This window comes from Bos javanicus, chromosome X, assembly GCF_032452875.1.
Source record: "Bos javanicus breed banteng chromosome X, ARS-OSU_banteng_1.0, whole genome shotgun sequence".
Lineage (NCBI taxonomy): Eukaryota > Metazoa > Chordata > Mammalia > Artiodactyla > Bovidae > Bos > Bos javanicus.
In genome coordinates this window covers 133,057,519-133,078,036 of record NC_083897.1, presented here as the reverse complement: position 1 = coordinate 133,078,036, position 20,518 = coordinate 133,057,519, and the positions used below count along the sequence as shown (strand labels likewise).

Sequence of the window (20,518 nt, the reverse complement as noted above, 5' to 3'; positions counted from 1 at the left end):
CTTCTTTAATAGAGAAGAAATTAACCATTCATACTTGCATCTACAGAAAGAAATTAACAGTCTTGCAATTCTAGAATCCTTCACAATAAGGAATTCTTAAGTTCTCATAGAGTGAGGGGGGAGAAGGGGAGAGAGAAAATCATCCAGAACAGTGTTTCCCAAATTTGGGTGTTTTCACAGACATTTTTTGCGGGAGGGGGATGCAGGTTTTCTGCGTAACATTTAAATGTTTGTGTGTTCCTTCTGTGTGTCATCTAAACAATATATGCTTGTCCAGGATTCCCTGGACACCGTCTGACCTAACAGCATTGCTGTATGATCACCGCACCTACATTTAGACCTCTGATCCCTGTAGCACAAAGTAAAGACCAACCGTGCTTAACTTTTCATGTGGTTTCTCTCGGATTGAGAGACAGAACAGACAGAACCGTCGAACATTTCCTGTGAGATCTGTGAGTTGTCAGGGTTCAGGGCAGTGGTTCACAGCAATGACTTTCAAAGCAAGAAGGGATGGGGTGGGGTGGAGATGGTGGCCTGGGAAGACACCTGTAATTATTGCAGAGCTCCAATTTGCTTTAGCCGTGTCAACAGTTCCCCTCTCTCGTGCATATTTACTAGATCAGTGCATCCACTTATGCACTCTTGACCAATGAAGACCTGAGGTACCGTTCTGGCTCCGGTGAGCTGCTGCAAGTAATCTTGAATCTCACTGGTGTTACCGGCAGCTGTAATACCGACAAATTCCAAAAGCCCTTGTTTGAAGGGCAGTTGGCTGAGAAGCTCCTGAGTCTTTCTGCAGTAGGGGCAGGTGGGCTTGATGAACACGACCACCTTCCCAGGCTGGATCTTGCTGTTGACAAATGCTTGAGCCATGCTGCCTCCCTCCGGGGGGTACACCTCCACTGTCTCAGCTGACTTTTAAATAGAGGGATAATCCAACAGGCCTAATATGGTCACATAAGCCCTTAAGTGCAGAAAAGGAAGACAGAAAGACGTGAAGCATGAGGGCTTGCAGGTGGAAAGGGCAGTGTGATAAGGAATACAAGTGGCCAAAGAAGTTGAAAGAGGCTTGTGGCTGACAACCAACAAGGAAATGAGGACATCAGCCCTGTAGTCACAAGGAATTGATTCTGCCAACACCTTGAATGTGCATGGAAGTAGATTCATCCCCAGAGCCTCCAGAAAGGAATACAGCTGGGCCAACACCTTGATTTTGTTTTTGTGAAACTCTAAGCAGAAGACTCACTTGAGCCTTGCTGTACACAGAATCTGACCTCCAAAAGTATAATATTATCAATTTGTGTTGTTTCAAAATGCTAAATTTGTGGTAAATTGTTATAGCAGTGATAGAAAACTAATTCAAAGTCCTTATTCTACTAAGAATTTTTGAGTTTGGGGTAGGAAGGGATGGGGGAGAGGCCAAGAGATAAAAAGCTGTTTCTGACCTGTCTCAACACTCATGGTTTGTATGAGGCTATCTTGAAAAGTTTAAAAGAAGTAATAGAGGTACAGTGGGTTCTTCTAGTGGGTTTCTAGAGGAGATTCTGTTCTTATCTGCATCAGTCCTGCAAGGTTATTATTTATTTCATGAGCCTGGCCATGAAAGCAGCATTTCTTAGCACAGTTATAAATAGATACTGTAACAATGACTTTAGCAAAGCAAGCATCAGATAGCCTGCACCATGGAGGTGGGAGTTAGGAGTCCCTGGAGACTCAGAAGTTTTCCAGAGGAGAACTCTAGGGCCAAGTACTGGCTTCTGGGCCTAGATGTCCAAATAGAGAACAGAAAGAGGAAAGGCAAGAGATCTGGGATCAAAAAGCCTGGCTGGAGGTTTGAGGATCACTTTTAGGCTGTGACTGTGTGACATTCACTTCTCCTGGCTTCCTATCTTAAAATGAAGATGAGAAGACCCACGTTGAGGAACCGTTGTTGATTAGCTGCTAAGTCGTGTCCAACTCTTTTGTGACCACATGGACTGGAGCCCGCCAGGCTCCTGTGTCCTTGGGATTTCCCAAGCAAGAATACTGGAATGGGCTGCCATTTCCTCCTCCTGGGAATCTTCCTGACTCAGGGATTGAACCTGTATCTCCCGCATCTCCTTCATTAGCAGGTGGATTCTTTTCCACTGAGCACTGTAGCCCCAATTAAATAACATGATACACGTAGAAGCTTTTTGTCAGCTATACAGCATCACATAGGTCACCTTGGGATTTGTGACAACTGTGATACACAGAACTCAAGTCAATAGACATCAGTTGAGTTCTTCATATAAAAATGTCTTGGAGAATACAAAGGAGACCGTGCTGTGACTCCTGTTGATGGCAGATGTGGCTGCTGACATGGGACCCCCCCCCCCAACAATCTTAGCTCCAGTATCCTGGAGGATTGCTGCCTTTCATGGATTCAGTGTAGGGCAGGGGCAGGAAGTGACAAGCTGCCTCCTTATCTCTTTTCTACTTCCACCCAAAATGGTTTTCTTATGAGGGCTGGGAGAAGGTGAGGTAGAACTACACTGAGAGATTTGTGGCATTGTGATTTCTGAGTGATTTTTGAGGTAAAAACTTTCTCCAGGAGCATGGTTTCAGGTGCTGTGAATGTGTGCATGTGTATACGTATCTAGTGGTGAGACTGGGAAGGGGCATCCATACATATATGGAAACACTGAAATTAATTGACGTGAGATTGGGACTAGAAAGAGGGATCTCTTCTGTTGAAGGTCAGGTTTCTGCTGACTGGGGAATCTCAAGTGCCAGTGGACTGCAGATAGGATCTGGATGTGATGCACCTGTGTGCTGTCCTACCTTGGCCTCTGATTCTGGGAGGACTGGAATAGTCAGATTCTGTAAGTGGTTAGGTTCACAGGCTTGACTTTTATAACAACAGCAATGGCATATGTCTGGTTTATGCAGGTAAATAGAAGTGTTTTTAAAAGATGAGGTGCCTGAAAATGATTATGGGAGTATCTGGAAATCATTCAGAGAAATTTACAGAAGCCTGCCAGCTTCCAGGCAGCAAATATAAATAAAAGGGAAAAAAATAAAACATTTGGTGGACATCCCATCCCTAGGATGTCTTAATAGGGGAATTTATTATCTTACAAAATAAAAAGTCCTGAGCAAGAGTGGTTTTGTGGCATATCAACTGTGTCTTGACATCTCATCCAGAACCCAGGTTCCTTCCATCTTTTTGCTCTGCCATCTCTAGAAGGTTGTTATTCCTCAGACTTGTTTCTTCCTGATCACAGGGTGGCTTTAGCAGTCCCAACCACTTTATTCTTAACAACAAGGGGGGATAAGCTACTTTCTGTCATGTGTTTATTTCTTTTTAGATTAAAAAATTGAAATAAAGTTCACATAACATGAAATTCACCATTTTAAAGTAAAGAATTCAGTGGCAGTACACTCACAGTGTTGTATAACCACCACCTTTATCTAGTTACAGAACATTTTCATCACACTGAAAGGAAACCCCATACATTAAATGGGGTTTAATTGAGTAGTCATGGCCCATTCCCCCACCCCAATCCCAAGCAACCATTTAGCTACTTTCTGTCTCTGTGGATTCGCCTATCCTCGACATTTCAGGTAAACAGAATCATACAATATGTGACCAAAGGGTTTTATTTTTTTTGCCTTGCAATATCTAATAGAAAATCTCTTGAGGAGAAGTAGAAGACTGGTCAGCACGATACTGGATTGCCAGTTTCACATCATCTGCACAAACAGTAGCATTCTTAGCATTACCTGAATGAAACTTTGCATCATCTAGAATCATGATTATGTATCAGAAGGCAAACTCCAACATCTGATTTATAACTCTTGGCTCATATCTATAGTACCCGTATCCTCTAGGACTTGTGCCATCATCTGAGTATGTTTTGGCATGTTCTTGGGAGAAGCCATCATGATATCACTCCATGATACCCAGTGATCAGACATCTTGAGGTGATCATTAAATCACCCATGTTAATGTATTTCAGTTCTGTTATTGGTAGAAGCCTTTTGCCTGGTGAAGTTGTTCTAGTCCTTGGTGTGCCAGTGAACAGGATGCTCACAAGCAACCCAGTCCTCACTGCACTGGCTCAGGATGCCTCTGCACATGCACCCTACATGCAACAGGGAGATGCCAACCAAATTTTTGGCTCTTGAAGTTCTTGGTAGCTTTTCTATTCAAGAGAAGTATGTTCCTTAGCTATTTTTTTCTAAGAGATGCTCATTATTCACTAAAAGTACCCATTAAATATTTGTCTTATTTTGGTTTCCCCCAGAAGCCAGCCCCGAGACAAGGATTCAAGTGCAAGTAGTTTATTTAGAGGTAAAGGAAACACCAACAGGGAAGTGAGGAAATGAAACAATTATGGGAGGGCAACCAATAAAGGATACATTATTAAGTCAGGTACTTCTGTAGGCAACTGGAGAGCATAATCTTGTGGAATTCTGGAAAATGGTGTGGAACACTTATTTAAGTTACTGTACCCAGAGGATGAGGAAGCTGGGTTATTTATACACCAATCAGTTCCCTGCAGAAATGGGTTGAGCCAACTGGTTGAAGTAAGTTCCTCTGGGGCCATTAATTTGCTGGCACTTCTGGCCAGACATATGAGCAGGCAAGCTAGGCTTCAGTAGCCAGAGAGATCCATCAGGCAAATGCAGGTAGCTGTTGGAAGTTGGAAGTGGTCAAGGTGAGGGCATAAGGGATACCTGAATTACAGGTATTAGAACAGTTCTTCTGCCTACAGAAGGTTGCCTTCTTTACTTGAGTCAAGAAACAAATTGACTTTTCATTGGAGAATAAAATGCATTAGATTAATACATTTTCCAGTGGTATTAAGGTATAATTGCCATATAAGAAACTGTAGATATGTAAAGTCTATAATTTGATGAATGGACATATGCGTACACATCTATGAATTTTGCCTGCAGCAGTTATTGCTGTGGTGTTCTAAGGGTGTGGTGTTCCCTCATTCTTTCTACATAGGTTAATCGAAATTCTTCCGTAAGGAATATTTAACTTTTTCATCCTCATTTATTATTCATTTATTTGTGTTTCGGAAACAAAATATAATCCTTCACAGCTACATGTATATGGTGAAGCAACAACAGCCATCTTTTCTTCCACACCTTTAGCTACGTCATCTCACTCCTGCCCAAGATTGTCAGTTCAGTTCAGTCGCTCAGTCGTGCCTGACTCTTTGCGACCCTATGAACTGCAGCACGCCAGGCCTCCCTGTCCATCACCAACTCCTGGAGTTCACTCAAACTCATGTCCATCGAGTCGGTGATGCCATCCAGCCATCTCATCCTCTGTTGTCCCCTTCTTCTCCTGCCCCCAATCCCTCCCAGCATCAGAGTCTTTTCCAGTGAGTCAACTCTTCCCATGAGGTGGCCAAAGTACTGGAGTTTCAGCTTTAGCATCATTCCTTCCAAAGAACACCCAGGACTGATCTCCTTTAGAATGGACTGGTTGGATCTCCTTGCAGTCCAAGGGACTCTATCAAGGAGTCTTCTCCAACACCACAGTTCAAAAGCATCAATTCTTCGGCACTCAGCTTTCTTCACAGTCCAACTCTCACATCCATACATGACCACTGGAAAAACCATAGCCTTAACTAGACGGGCCTTAGTTGGCAAAGTAATGTCTCTGCTTTTGAATATGCTATCTAGGTTGGTCATAACTTTCCTTCCAAAGAGTAAGCGTCTTTAAATTTCCTGGCTGCAGTCACCATCTTTAGTGATTTTGGAGCCCAAAAAATAAAGTCTGACACTGTTTCCCCTGTTTCCCCATCTATTTCCCATGAAGTGATGGGACCAGATGCCATGATCTTTGTTTTCTGAATGTTGAGCTTTAGGCCAACTTTTTCACTTTCCACTTTCACTTTCATCAAGAGGCTTTTTAGTTCCTCTTCACTTTCTGCCATAAGGGTGGTGTCATCTGCATATCTGAGGTTATTGTTATTTCTCCCAGCAATCTTGATTCCAGCTTGTGATTCATCCAGCCTGGGATTTCGCCTGATGTAGTCTGCATATAAGTTAAATAAGCAGGGTGACAATATACAGCCTTGACGGACTCCTTTTCCTATTTGAAACCAGTCTGTTGTTTCATGTCCAGTTCTAACTGTTGCTTCCTCACCTGCATATAGGTTTCTCAAGAGGCAGCTCAGGTGGTCTGGTATGCCCATCTCTTGAAGAATTTTCCACAGTTTATTGTGATCCACACAGTCAACAGCTTTGGCATAGTCAATAAAGCAGAAATAGATGTATTTCTGGAACTCTCTTGCTTTTTCAACAATCCAGCAGATGTTGGCAATTTGATCTCTGGTTCCTCTGCCTTTTCTAAAACCAGCTTGAACATCTGGAAGTTCATGGTTCACGTATTGCTGAAGCCTGGCTTGGAGAATTTTGAGCATTACTTTACTAGCGTGTGAGATGAGTGCAATTGTGTGGTAGTTTGAGCATTCTTTGGCATTGCCTTTCTTTGCCCAAGATTGTAGGCACCCTTTAAAAGTGAACTGCCTGAGAATAATGTCATTGGGGTGTTGAGCAAGAATATCCAAAAATTCTCTCCTCCACAAAAGCAATAAGAACACTGGCCTAGTGATCAAAATCAACTTTTTCAGAACTCTGGAATTACGCAGAAGCTTACAGCAATCCAGGGAGCTATATAGTAGCAAAGTTTTTGTATACCAGTGAGATCAAGTTGGTATTAATCCAAACTAGACTGTTATAAGTTAAGGTGTTAATGATAATCCCCAGGGCAATCACTAAGAAAATAGCTCAAAAATAAAATAAATAAAAAGATAATTAAAATAGTATAATAAACATATCTATTTAACACAAGAGAAGGCCATAATAGAGGAATATGTGAACAAAACCCCCCCATAATTCATATGGAAAACAAATAGCAAAATGGTAGATGTATGCTATGCTAAGTCGCTTCAGTCGTGTCCGACTCTGTGTGACCCCATAGACGGCAGCCCAACAGGCTCCCCCGTCCCTGGGATTCTCCAGGCAAGAACACTGGAGTGGGTTACCATTTCCTTCTCCAATGCATGAAAGTGAAAAGGGAAAGTGAAGTCGCTCAGTCATGTCCGACCCTCAGCGACCCCATGGACTGCAGCCTACCAGGCTTCTCCATCCATGGGATTTTCCAGGCAAGAGTACTGGAGTGGGGTGCCATTGCCTTCTCCGATGGTAGATGTAGGGCCTGTATTATTAGATATAAATGGATTAAACAATAAAAAAGCAGAGATTGGCAGAATGGATATTTGAAAAATAATCCATGATAGTCTGTCTACAACAAGCATACTTTATCTTTTTGAAATAGTTATTTTCATTAAACAATATTATTAGTATACCTAGTAATAATTTTACTGCTTCTACAATTACTATCCCTGCTTTTCCCAATTTTAGCAACTTGTGCAAGCTAATTGGTGGAGACAACAGGACTTTGAATAGAGCAGAATATATTTGTGTGTGTGTCACATTTATCTGAATTAACTTTCAATTGATTAATAGCTGGTATTGCCATTTAGCACCTTATCACTGTTTAAAGCTTGGTTTTCCATTTCACATAAATACGTTTTCTTTTTTATTGAGGTATAGTTGATTTGTAGTATTATTTAAGTCTCAGGTATACAATGTAGTGGTTCACAATTTTTAGAGGGTAAATTTCATTTATAAGTTATTATAGAATATTGGTCTATTCCCTGTGCTGTACAACATATCCTTGTAGCTTCTTTATCTTATACATAGTAGTTTAAACCTCCTAATCTCCTGTCCCTATCTTGTCCATACCCACTTCCCTCTCCCCATTGGTAACCATTAGTTTATTCTCTGTGTCTATGAGCCTGCCTCTTTTTTGTTAAATTCACTAGTTTGTTTTGTTTTTTAGATTCCATATATAAGTGATATTACATAGTATTTGTCTTTCTGTTTGACTTATTTCACTTAGCGTAATGCCCTCCAAGTCTCCATGTTGTTCCAAATGGCAAAGTTTCATTCTTTTTTATTGCTGAGTAGTATTCCATTATATATATATATACCACATAATCTTTATTCATTCATCTCTTGTTGGACACTTAGGTTGCTTCTATATCTTGGCTATTGTAAATAATGCTGCTGTAAACATTGGGATGCATGTATCTTTTCAAATTAGTGTTTTTGTTTTGGGGGGGGTTAAATACTCAGGATTGTAACTTCTGGATCACATGGTAGTTCTATTTTTAGTTTTTTGAGAAATCTCCATACTGTTTTCCAATGTGGATACACTAATTTACATTCCCACCAACAGTGTGCACCGGTTCTCTCCTCCACATCCTTGCCAACATTTATCATTTGTGGTCTTTTTGTTGATTCTGAAAGATGTGATATCTTATTGTGGTTTTAATTTGCATTTCTCTTCTGATTAATAATGATGAGCATCTTTTCATGTGCCTGTTAGCCATCTGTATGTCTTCTGAAAAATGTCTATTCAAGTCGTCTTCCCATTTTGTAATCGCGTTGTTTGTTTGTTTAACATTGGGTTGTATGAGCTGCTTATATATTTTAGGTATTAACCCCTTATAGATCATATCCTTTGCAAATATTTTCTCCCATTCAGTAGGTTGTCTTTTTGTTTGGTTTATGGTTTCCTTTACTCCACAAAAGCTTTTAAGTTTAATTAGGTCTCATTTGTTTATTTTTGCTTTTATTTCAAGACACACACTTTAAATTCAAAGACACAAATTGGTTAGAAGTTAAAAAAAAAATAACATGAACATGTAACCAGAAAGAACTAGAGTGTCTATACTAATAGACAAAATACACTTTAAGACAGTAATTGGTACTGGAGGCAAGGTAGGATATTCTGTAATGACAAAAGGGTCAATTTATCAGGAAGACAGAACAATTATAAATATATGTGCATGTAACACCAGACTCCCAAAATAGATGAAACCAAAGGTGAAACGGAAGAAATGGGTAAAACTGGGATGCAGCTCAAGCAGTGCTTACAGAGCAATTTATAGGTATAAATGCATATTCAAAAAAAAAATGATCTCAAAAAAAGAACCTAACTTTCTACCTTAAGAAATTAGGAAAAGAACAGCTAGGTAAACACAAAGTAAGCAGAAGGGAGGAAGTGACAAAAGATTAGAGCAAAATTTAATGAAACAGAAAAACAATAGAGAAATGAAACCAAAAGCTCGGTCTTTGCAATAATCAACAAAATTGACCAATTGTTATCTAGATTGAGGAAGAAAAAAAGAGAAGACTCAAATTACTAAAGTGAGTAATAAATGTGGGCACATTACTACTGACTTTATGAAAATAACAAGGATTAGAAGGGAGTAACATGAACAATTATATGGCAACAAATTAGATAACCTAGGTGACCTGGGTAAACTTCCAGAAAGATACAAGTACTGAAACTGTTTCAAGCAGAAATAGAAAATCTAAATACAAGTAAAGACATTGAATCAGTAACCAAAAAACTTCCCACAAAGTAAATTCCATAACCAGATGACTTCCCTTGTGAATTCTATTGTGTTTAGGGAAGAATTAACACCAACCCATCACAAATTCTTCCAAAAAATAGAGAGGAGAAAATATTTATCAACTCATTCCATGTGGCCAGTATTACCCTCATACCAAAACCAGACAAAGATATTATAAGAAAACTATAAACCAATATTCATTATGATTGTAGATGCATAAACACCCACCAAACACTGGGAAACCAAATCCAAATATTAAAAGGATTTAACACTATGATCAAGTGGTATTTATCCCATGTATGCAAGGTTATTTCAATATATGAAAATCAATCAATGTAATACATCATATTAATAAAGAACAAGAACCCTATGATAACCTCAGTAGACAAAGAGAAAGCATTTGGCAGAACTCAAGATCCTTTCAGGATAAAAAATACTCAACAAAGTAGGAATGGAAGGGAATTTTCTTAAATTGATACAGGGCATCTATGTAAAGCCCACAGCTAACATACTTGTGACTGAAAGTTTCTCCCTAAGAACAGAAATAAGATGAGCATGTCCACTTCTTGCTACTTCTATTCAGTATTTAACTGGATGTTATTGTTAGAGCAGTCTGGCAAGTAGAAGAAAAGGTATCCAGATTGGAAAGGAAGAAGTAAAACTATCTTTCTTTGCAGATGACATGATCTTGTATATAGAAAATCCTGAGGAATTCACACACACACACACACACACAATTAGGGCTAACCAACACTCCAGTACTCTTGCCTGGAAAATCCCATGGATGGAGGAGCCTGGTGGGCTGCAGTCCATGGGGTCGCTAAGAGTTGGACACGACTGAGCAACTTCACTTTCACTTTTTCACTTTCATGCATTGGAGAAGGAAATGGCAACCCACTCCAGTGTTCTTGCCTGGAGAATCCCAGGGACGGGGGAGCCTGGTGGGCTGACGTCTATGGGGTTGCACAGAGTTGGACACGACTGAAGTGACTTAGCAGCAGCAGCAACAGGTCAGAAAAGTTGCAGGACACAAGATCTGTATTAAAAAAATCAATCATATTTCTATGCACTAGCAATGAGGAATCCAAAAATAGAATAAAATAATTCCATTTACAAAAGAAATAGAATAAAATGTTAGGAATAAACTGAACAAAAGATGTGTAAGACTTGTACTCTAGAAACTACAAAACATCATTGAAAGAAGTTAAAGAAGACTTAAATGGAAGGACATCTCATGTTCATGGATTGAAAGACTTAATGTTGTCATGATTACAATATTGATCTATAGATTAAGCACAACCCCTATAAAAATCTTAGCTGCTTTTTTGGTTTGCTAAAATTGACAAGCTTTTCTTAAATTCACATGGAAACTCGAAGCCCCGAACAGCTAAAACCATGTTGAGAAAGAAAAAGTTGGAGGACTCACACTTTCCAATTTCAAACTGACTTCAAAGCAACAGTAATCAAGATGATGTTGTACTGGCATGAGAGTAGACACATGGAGCAATGGAGTAGAACTGAGAATCCAAAAACAAACGCTTACATTCATGAGCCATTGGTTTTCTACAGGGATGCCAAGACAATTTGATAAGATATGAATAGTCTTTCCAATAACTGGTGATGGGGCTACTAGATACACATATGCAAAAGGATGAAACTGGGCCACTACCTCACATCATATACAAAATTTAACCTAAAAATGGACCAAAAACCTAAATGCAAAAGCTAAAACTCTTAGAAGAAAGTATATATATTAAACTTCATATCTTTGAATTAGTCAACAGTTTCCTAGCAATAATAGCAAAAAAAAAGAGAAAAAAATAGATAAATTAGACTTTATCAAACTAAAAACTTTTGTACTTCAATGGACACTATCAAGAAAGTGAAAAGACAACTCACAAAATTGGACAAAATATCTACAAATCATTTATCTGATAATGGGCCAGTATCCAGAATATGTAAAGAGCTCTTACAACTCAAACCAAATAACCCAAAATTTCTAAATGGGTGAAGTTTTTGAACAGATTTTTCTCAAGATATACAAATGGCCAACAAAAGTGACAAAATGTTTGACACAATTAGTCCTTGAACGTGAAGCCACTCAGTCGTGTCTGACTCTTTGTGACCCCATGGACTGTAGCCTACCAGGCTCCTCTGTCTATGGGATTTTCCAGGCAATAGTACTGGAGTGGGGTGCCATTTCCTTCTCCAGGGGATCTTCCCGATCCAGGGATCAAACCTGGGTCTCCCACATTGTAGACAGACGCTTTACCGTCTGAGCTACCAGAGACTCACTTAGGGAAATACAAGTCAAAACCATAATGAGATACTGCTTCATACATGCTAAGTTGGTAATAGAAAAAACAGAAAATACGTTTTACAGTAATGTGGAGAAATTGGAACCCTCATACAATGCTGTTAACATTGTATAATGGTGCAGCTCCTTTGGAAAACAATTGGGCATTTCCTCAAAAGTTAAACAGAGTTACTAAGTGACCTAGAAATTCCATTTCTATACATATAACCAACAGAACTGAAAATATGTTCATGCAAAAACTTGTACAAAAATGTTCATAGCAGCATATTTATATTAGCCAAAAAGTGGAACCATCCCAAATATCCATCAATGGAAGAACAGATAAACAAAATATTGTGTGTCCATACATATTCATAGAAAGGATGGAGTATTGACAAATAGGCTACAACATGGATAAACCTTGCAACACTATGCTAAGTGAAAGAAGTCAGACCCAAAATGCTACTTTTTAAAATTGAAGTATAGCTTATTTACATTGTTGTGTTAGTTTCTGGTTTACAGCAAAGTGATTGAGTTAAATATGTAAAATATGTATTCTTTTTCATAGTCTTTTCCGTTATGGTTTATTTTGTGTGTGCTAGTCGCTCCATCATGTCCGACTCCCTGAGACCCCATGGACTGTAGCCCGCCAGGCACCTCTGTGCATGGGGATTCTCGAAGCAAGAACACTGGAGTAGGTTGCCATGCCCTCCTTCAGGGGATCTTCCCATCCCAGGGATTAAACCCAGGTCTCCTGCATAGCAGGTAGATTCTTTACCGTCTGAGCCACCAGGGAAGCCTCTATGGTTTATTATAGGATGTTGAATATAGTTCCCCATTCTATGCAGCAGGACCTTGTTGTTTATCCATCCTATACATAATAGTTTACATCTGCCAATCCCAGACTTCCAGTCTTTCCCTTTCCCTCCCCATCCACCTTGGCAACTGCAAGTCTGTTCTCTATGTCTGTGAGTCTCTTTCTGTTTCATAGGTAAGTTCATTTCTGTCTTATTTTAGATTCAACATATAGGTAATATCATATGGTATTTGTCTTTCTCTCTCTGACTTACTTTACTTAGTATGATAAGTGATATATGACACATATTGCATGAGTCTCTTTATATGAAAGGTATACAGTACCTTTATATGAAAGGTATACAGTAGGTAAATCTATAGAGGCAGAATGTAGAGTAGCAGTTGGAAGGAGAGGTAAATAGGGAGTGACTGTTAATGAGTATGGAGTTTCTCTGTGGGGTGATCAAATATTCTGGAATTAGATAGTGATGGTTGTAGAACTTTGTGAAATAGTAAAAATCACTAAATTGTCCACTTTAAAAAGGTGAAATTTATGGTATGTGAGTTATATCTCAATAAAGGTTAAATAATTGAAATAATGTGCCTTTTCTTCTCCACTTTAAACCTTGTCTTGGTCTCCATCCTGTTGGCTTGATTGTGGATATCTTATTTTGAATGACCACCAAATGGACAGTTTAACAGATGCTACAAATCAGCCCACTCCCATTCCAACCCTCTATAGCACACCTTACTACATGGTAGTGATTTGAAAGCTTAAGTCATTTCCCAGTTTCTCTTACAGCTTGGATTCCATATGTGTCCCAGGTTTTGCCTCAAAGATACCTTCCTGAGAGATTTGCTAAATGGAAATGAGGTGGATGCCATGCTTCTTGTAGCACACACAATTGTAGTTTTGTTCCTCTGAAGCGGCATTCACAGTGGTCCCTGCTTGAAGCTCTCCCTTAACAACTGTTGAGAGACAGATCATGGGGCTTTTGTTTGGTTGAGGCTGTATGGTACTTGAACAGGAGTCAACAAACTTTTTCTATAGAAGGCTGGTTTGTAAATATGTTTGGCTTTGAGGGCCATGTGGTCTCTGTTGGAACTACTCAACTCTGCCATTGTAGCTTGAGAAACTGGCATATATGGTACATAAATGAATGAGCATGGATGTTTTCTAATAAAATCTTATTTACAAAAATTTGGCTCATGGGCCATAGTTTGCTGACCCAGTGTCCTGGAGGAATAATTGTGGTGATGGTGGTTTTATGATTGTTTATTAGCTTTTTTGTTGCCATATGCATGCATGCTGAGTCGCTTCAGTCGTGTCCGACTCTTTGTGACTGTATAGACTGTAGCCCACCAGGCTCCTCTGTGCATGGTATTCTCCAGGTAACACTAGAGTGGGTTGCCATTTCCTCCTCCAGGGGATCTTCCCAACCCAGGGATCAAACCCACGTCTCTTATGCCTCCTGCATTAGCAGACGGGTTCTTTACTACTAGTGCCACCTGGTTCCACTCTGAGATTTAGGAAACTCCAAGAAAAAAGGCCAGCTCTCTGCCTGAAAGCAGACAACTGATAAATCCAGCCCACACATAAAAAACTCTGAAGTTGGCTTTTCAGTACCTTAATAAGAATTCTTAATAAGAATGGATGACCTTTCCAACTTTCTGAGAAAGCCTTCAGAATGGAAGACACAATCCAAAACAAACCCAAAACACAATCCGAAACAAATCCAAAACAACAGGAAGTTCAGTTCAGTTCAGTAGCTCAGTCATATCCAACTTTTTGCGACCCCATGGACTGCAGCATGCCAGGCCTCCCTGTCCATTGCCAACTCCTGGAGTTTACTCAAACTCATGTCCATTGAGTTGGTAATGCCATCCAACCATCTCAACCTCTGTCATCCCCTTCTCCTCCCGACTTCAATCTTTCCCAGCATCAGTCTTTTCAAATGAGTCAGTTCTTCGCATCAGGTGGCCAAAGTATTGGAGTTTCAGCTTCAGCATCAGTCCTTCCAATGAATATTCAGGACTGATTTCCTTTAGGATGGACTGGTTGGATCTCCTTGCAGTCCAAGGGACTTTCAAGAGTCTTCTCCAACACTGCAGTTCAAAAGCATCAATTCTTCAGCACTCAGCTTTCTTTACAGTCTAACTCTCACATCCATGCATGACTACTGAAGAAACCATAGCTTTGACTAGATGGACCTTTGTTGGCAAAGCAATGTCTCTGCTTTTTAATATGCTGTCTAGGTTGGTCATAACTTTTCTTCCCAGGAGCAAACATCTTTTAATTTCATGGCTGTAGTCACCATCTGCAGTGATTTTGGAGCCCCCCAAAATAAAGTCTGTCACTGTTTTCACTATTTGCCATGAAGTGCATGGCACTTCATCTATTTGCCATCTATTTGCCATTAAGTGCAAATAATGCAGGAAATAGTAAAGACATGAGAAAAAAACCATAATCATCCTCATGAAAATGAAACAAAAAAGATATCTTAGAAATTAAAAGATACAGCTAAAGAAATTCAACAGAAGAACTAGATGAATAGAAAAAGGAAAATTACATTACAACTTAGGGAAGATTTTTTAAATTGGAGGGTTTTTTGCAGTAGACATAGGATTTCCTTCAGCAGTCATGTGATATGTTCTAAACAGTAGACTATCTTTTAGTAGTTGCTTTAGGGATTGCAAAATGCATAACTTCCATAGTTTATTTAGAATCAGTGTTTTCCTATTTCAGTGAAATTGTAGCAACCTTACTACTATATGGATCCATCTCTCCTCTCCTCTTTATGTTATGGTTTTATGTATTACATTACATATGTTGAGATTGCCACCAGTGTTGTGTATTTTGCTTTCAACCTTCACATATGCTTTAAAGAACTATGATTTGCCTATATTTTTACCCTTTCTGTCTCTGATTAACTTTTGCTCTTTCCTCTAGCTTCTAGAATATATGTAATACAGTTATAATAACTGTTTTAATGATTGTGTCTACTAATCCAATCATTTGTGCTATTCTCAGTCAGTTTCAATTGATTGCTTTTCCTGCTTCTTTGCTTTCCTGGTATTTTTAAAATTTGGATTCCAGACATAGTGAATTTTATCTTATTGAGTGTTGGATTTTTTTTTTTTTTTTGAGTTCCTCTAAATTGCTTTCCCTTTTTCTGGGGTGTGGTTGAATTACTTAGAAACAGTTTGATTCTGGTCTTGCTTTTAAGATTTGCTAGGCAGGAGTGGGCAGCATTTACTTTAAGGCTCATTATTTCCCACTCTTGAGTCAAAGAGCTTCTGAGTACTCTACTTATGCCCCATGAATTCTGAGGCTTTTCACTCCACTTGGTGGGAATGGATGCTGTATCTTGCCTGGTGTGTGCTCTGGGTCCTCTTGTTTCTGATTTTTCCCTCCAGCTGCTCTTCAACCTCTTGAAAATGTCCTCAACTCTATGACCTCATTGTCCTATAATTGCATTGCCTGACAAAACCCCACTCTGAGTCAGTCTGGGGCTCAGGCTCATTCAGTCTGTACCTGTGCCCATGGAAAAAAATAAAACAATGGCACATACAAAGTTGGATTGTGCAAGTTAACTGGGGCCTCAAAATTGATATGCAGTCATTTTCTATGTCCTTAGATCCTTCTCCCAATTTCTGCCAGAGTTATTTTCAGCCTTCTCCATTTTCTTCAACACTGCCCTCCACCAACACACACATGTGCACACACACACACACACACACACACACACCTGCACTGAATTTGGAGGAGATGAATTTGTCATCATTTTCATAGAGAAAATAGAAGGCATCAGATGGAACTTCTTCAGCTTCTGACCACCACACTTACTAAACAGCCCTGGTTTACTCCACCTGAGGACAGATCCGGTGAGTCAGTCAGACTGGGAGAGAAGCCTTTGGCAATGACTTTTAAAAACAATCTCTCCACATTTAAGTGAGGGATGGGCAAACCAGCTGGGAGAAACTAAGGGAACATGGACCTTTGTCCATTGCCACCAACGGAACCAGATTGGATCCTGGCTGCCTCACTTGGGATGGGCTCAGGGATGAAGTAACTGTTTGTTTGCTGGGAATCTTGTTCTCCCCTTGGGCATTTAAAGTGAACCCAACATTTTCATGTGGCTTTACCTCCCCAATTCTGTTTTAAGGGATGTCACTCTCTCTTACCCTCATCTGTGGGGATTCTGGTTGTGACCCAGTCTGCACCCTTGTGAATTGTCTGAGAGAAGAGTGGAATGTGTTTTTAAAGAGACTGACTATGCTTTGGAATGTTCCTTGGAGTCTGCCATTAGTAATGTCCTGGCCTCATGTCGAAATGTGATCCTAGGGAGATGGTTACCCATTACTCATTGACCTCCGCGCTTGTGGGGGGTGGTATGGAGGGAGGTGAGCTTGGGTCGAGGGAGGAAAGAGAGCAAACTGGAGAGCAAACTTATTCTTCATGGAGAGAGGATATGCCCTGTCCTTATTCTCAAAGAGAAACGATGTGTTGCTGTATGCAAGTAACCTGATCCCTTCTTACCAAAGTATGTTTAGACACCGAGGTGTATATGAGCAAAAGAGATGTTCTTTTTTCCCCCCATATGCTTCATTAATTTTTTTTAATTAAAAATTTTTTATTTTTAAACAATATTTATTGAGCTATAGTTGATTTACAATGTTGTGTTTGTTTCTGCTATACAGCAAAGTGACTCGGTTATATATATATACTTATATCCACTCCAAAAGAGATGTTCTTGCATTCACTGAAAGACAGCAAGCGAGCAAGCTGTGACTTCATCTAATGTTCTAGTTCTGAAAGTCCTTTAAGCCTTCCTGATTGTTACACATATTGTTTTCTAATCCTGTACCAGCTTCCAGCACAGGAGGAAGGTTAAATGCTTCCCAAACTCTATGTTGCGGCTCTGCTTCTCACCCCTGGCATGGGCGATAATGGCCGTGGAGGACTTGGAAGTGGCTGTTGGGAAGAAAGGTGGGGGAGGTGTTACTTTCTTTGTCACCCACAGAGGGTCCCTGAATGGATTTCTCCTCTGCTACCCGAGCGTTTGTGTTGCCAGAAGAGACAGAATCACAGCGGCTGAGACACGGAGAGCTTGGCCTTCCCTGTGACTCCAGTGACCACAGGCTACTCCCCAGGAATTGCTTTTGTTTCCACAGCCTGCTGTTCTGGGGGAAAATAAGAAATGAGCCCAGAATGTTCTGTTGGGTTTTAGCTCATTGACTCAAAAGGCTAAGGTATGATTTCCCTGAGATTTTTATAGGCATGACCATCTGCTTAGAGGAGCCTGCAACATCTGCAGCCCTTTTAGTCATTCTTTGCAAAGCACCATAAAGTTTATAGAAAAATGAAGCCACCCAGACATAAAGGGGACCAGACCGAGCCACCTTCTTGGCTGAGAAGCTGGTTATTTTGTCTTGGGGCACAGGCAGCAGAACTCTGGGAGCCCATCCCCAAATACATGAGGAAGAAGACAGAGTCTCCCCATACCCCAGTCACGTGTCCACCCAGCCTTGCTTTGGGGGCCCCTGCTGCATGCAGGGAGATTTCTCATGTATGCTGTCGCCTTTTAACCTCTCACAGTGACTCTGTTGGCAGCCATGATCTCTCTCCAGACCAATGTTTGTATATGGAGAGGGACAATTTTAAGAGCACATACTGATTTGGAAAGTCTGAAGCTCCAAACTTAAGTTTCTTATCTGTACTTACAGTTGTGTGGGGAGGAAGAAGAGGTAAATAGAGGCAGTGATGTGAAGAAAGAGCACTGGGTTAGGAATGGGGGACCTCCATTCTGGTCTCAATTCTAGGGCCTTCTATGTCCCTTGATTTCTTTGGGCCACCTGTTTCTCATTTATATAGTGAAGAAGTTGGGCTCATTTTTCTGTGTCTCTTCTGGCTCTTATGCTAAATAAACCAGGAGTGACTTCAGTCATGTAACATAAATGTGTAGGAGGAAGGCGAGAAGGAATTATGTCAAAATGTTTTCAGTGGATATCTTTGGGTGTAGGATTATGAAGGAGTGCTAGCTCTATTCCTTGTTCTTTTTGGCTCTTCTATAATGAGCATGTATTATTTTTATGATCAGAAGGACATTGTAAAGATATGGAACCTTTCAGTGAAGATGTGCCTCCTTTTATTGCATCATCTCCTTCTTCAGCTCGGCCTTCACTGTGACCTGCAGACCAATAAACCCCCTCCATTGAGTCTTCTCTGCATAACCATCATTCCCCTAGATTATGTCCATGGCACTACCTTAGACATGCTTACTTTTCGACTTTATGGTGTGTGTGCAGTTTATATACTCAATTAAAAAATTTTCAATATTGGGGACAGTGGGTCTTCTGTTGGTTTTTCTTTGTTTTTTACACCCCCTCTAGCACTGCACATGGCAGGTACCCGCAGTTACTTGTTGAAGGAGTGTTTGAGTGAAAGATGACAATGTCTTAGATCTAGGAGTTTCTTCCCTTTCTCAGCCAATAAAACCCACAGGGCTTTGCACTAGGGGCCAACATAGGAGTCTACAAAGTTCCGTCCAATATGGCCACTGTCTTCTGGGAGCTTGTACTCTAGCAAGGGAGATTATACACATATATGAATGTCTGAAATTAGAAATAGTGTATAATTGGTGCTATAGAATGATGAGAGCATAGGATCCCTGAGAAGGGAGCATTCCCCTCCAAGCAGACATCAGAGAAATTATACCTAACCTCTTTGGTACCTCGCCAAACATTCCCTGGTCTTTGATTGCAGACACAGCTGTAATGGATCATTCTAGGCAAGCTCACGGTCCAAGCTGACAGCATCCCACTTCAAGCCTGCACAAATATCTTTCTCCCTCCGGTCTTTCATGCTGTGGAGTTGACTTGGTCCACATGCAAGAGCAGCCTGAAAGTGCAGGGAAGATACTGCTTCCTGGGGTCACCTTCCACCAATAAAAATGAGAACTGGTGAATAAAGGCTCCACCTCCACTTCTCTGAAGGGTGGACAGTTCTGAGAGGCATTCTGTAGCTGAGCAGATCCCTATGGAACCAGCTCTTATACCCGTAGTGGTGATCTCAGCAAAGCATCCTTATATTGACTTTTCCTGCATTTCTCTTCTCCCCACACTTCTTCACTCAATATTTGCACACAAACCCTTGTCTCAGACTCTGTTTTGGGGAGAACCTAAACTCAGGCAGAAGTCACTATGAAATAAAACGCATTTGAGCTGGAATGGTCCACTGCTGCTGCTGCTGCTAAGTCGCTTCAGTCATGTCCGACTCTGTGCGACCCCATAGACGGCAGCCCACCAGGCTCCCCTGTCCCTGGGATTCTCCAGGCAAGAACACTGGAGTGGCTTGCCATTTCCTTCTCCAGTGCATGAAAGTGAAAAGTGAAAGTGAAGTCGCTCAGTTGTGTCCGACTCCTAGCGACCCCATGGACTGCAGCCTACCAGCTCCTCCGTCCATGGGATTTTCCAGGCAAGAGTACTGGAGTGGGTTGCCATTGCCTTCTCTGGGAATGGTCCACAGGCAGAGACAAAGAGGAGGGGGAGGTTTTAGGTAGATGGCACATGGAGAATATCACATGTATCTGGTGGAGTCACTTTGAAGCTCCTTCTGTAAAGAGGTAGAATCTATTCTCTATTCTTTGGATCTATACTCTAATTCTGGCTTTTCAAGTAAAGTGCTGCAGAGATGAGTGAATTGGGATCATGGGCCTTGGGTGGCTCTGCCCAGTCTTCTCTCATTCTTCCAAGCCTGCTGTGTCTACAAGCCTGGACTAGGCTGCTGGAGGATGTGAGACAACAGGAAGCAAAGGCAGGCCAGCTCAGCTGAGGAACCCTTTAAAACCAAAGCCCTAGCCAACCTGGCAACTGACCACAGATACATGAGTAAGCATTGCTGAACCAGAAGAATCTCAGCTGAGTGCGACTGAAATGGCCAATATGAGGAATT

The 20,518-nt window shown here is 40.7% G+C and overlaps 1 protein-coding gene across 1 annotated transcript; it reads right to left on the bottom strand.

The window, feature by feature from the left end:
- Positions 1-900, bottom strand: LOC133242909 (glutaredoxin-1-like). The gene has a single exon (XM_061409129.1). The coding sequence runs from the start codon at positions 871-873 to the stop codon at positions 553-555; it is 321 nt and encodes a 106-aa protein (XP_061265113.1). The 5' UTR covers positions 874-900; the 3' UTR covers positions 1-552.
- Positions 901-20,518: the final 19,618 nt, after the last annotated feature.

Excerpts from the sequence above, each read along its gene's own strand:
- LOC133242909 (XM_061409129.1), bottom strand. The coding sequence starts at position 873 with ATGGCTCAAGCATTTGTCAACAGCAAGATCCAGCCTGGGAAGGTGGTC.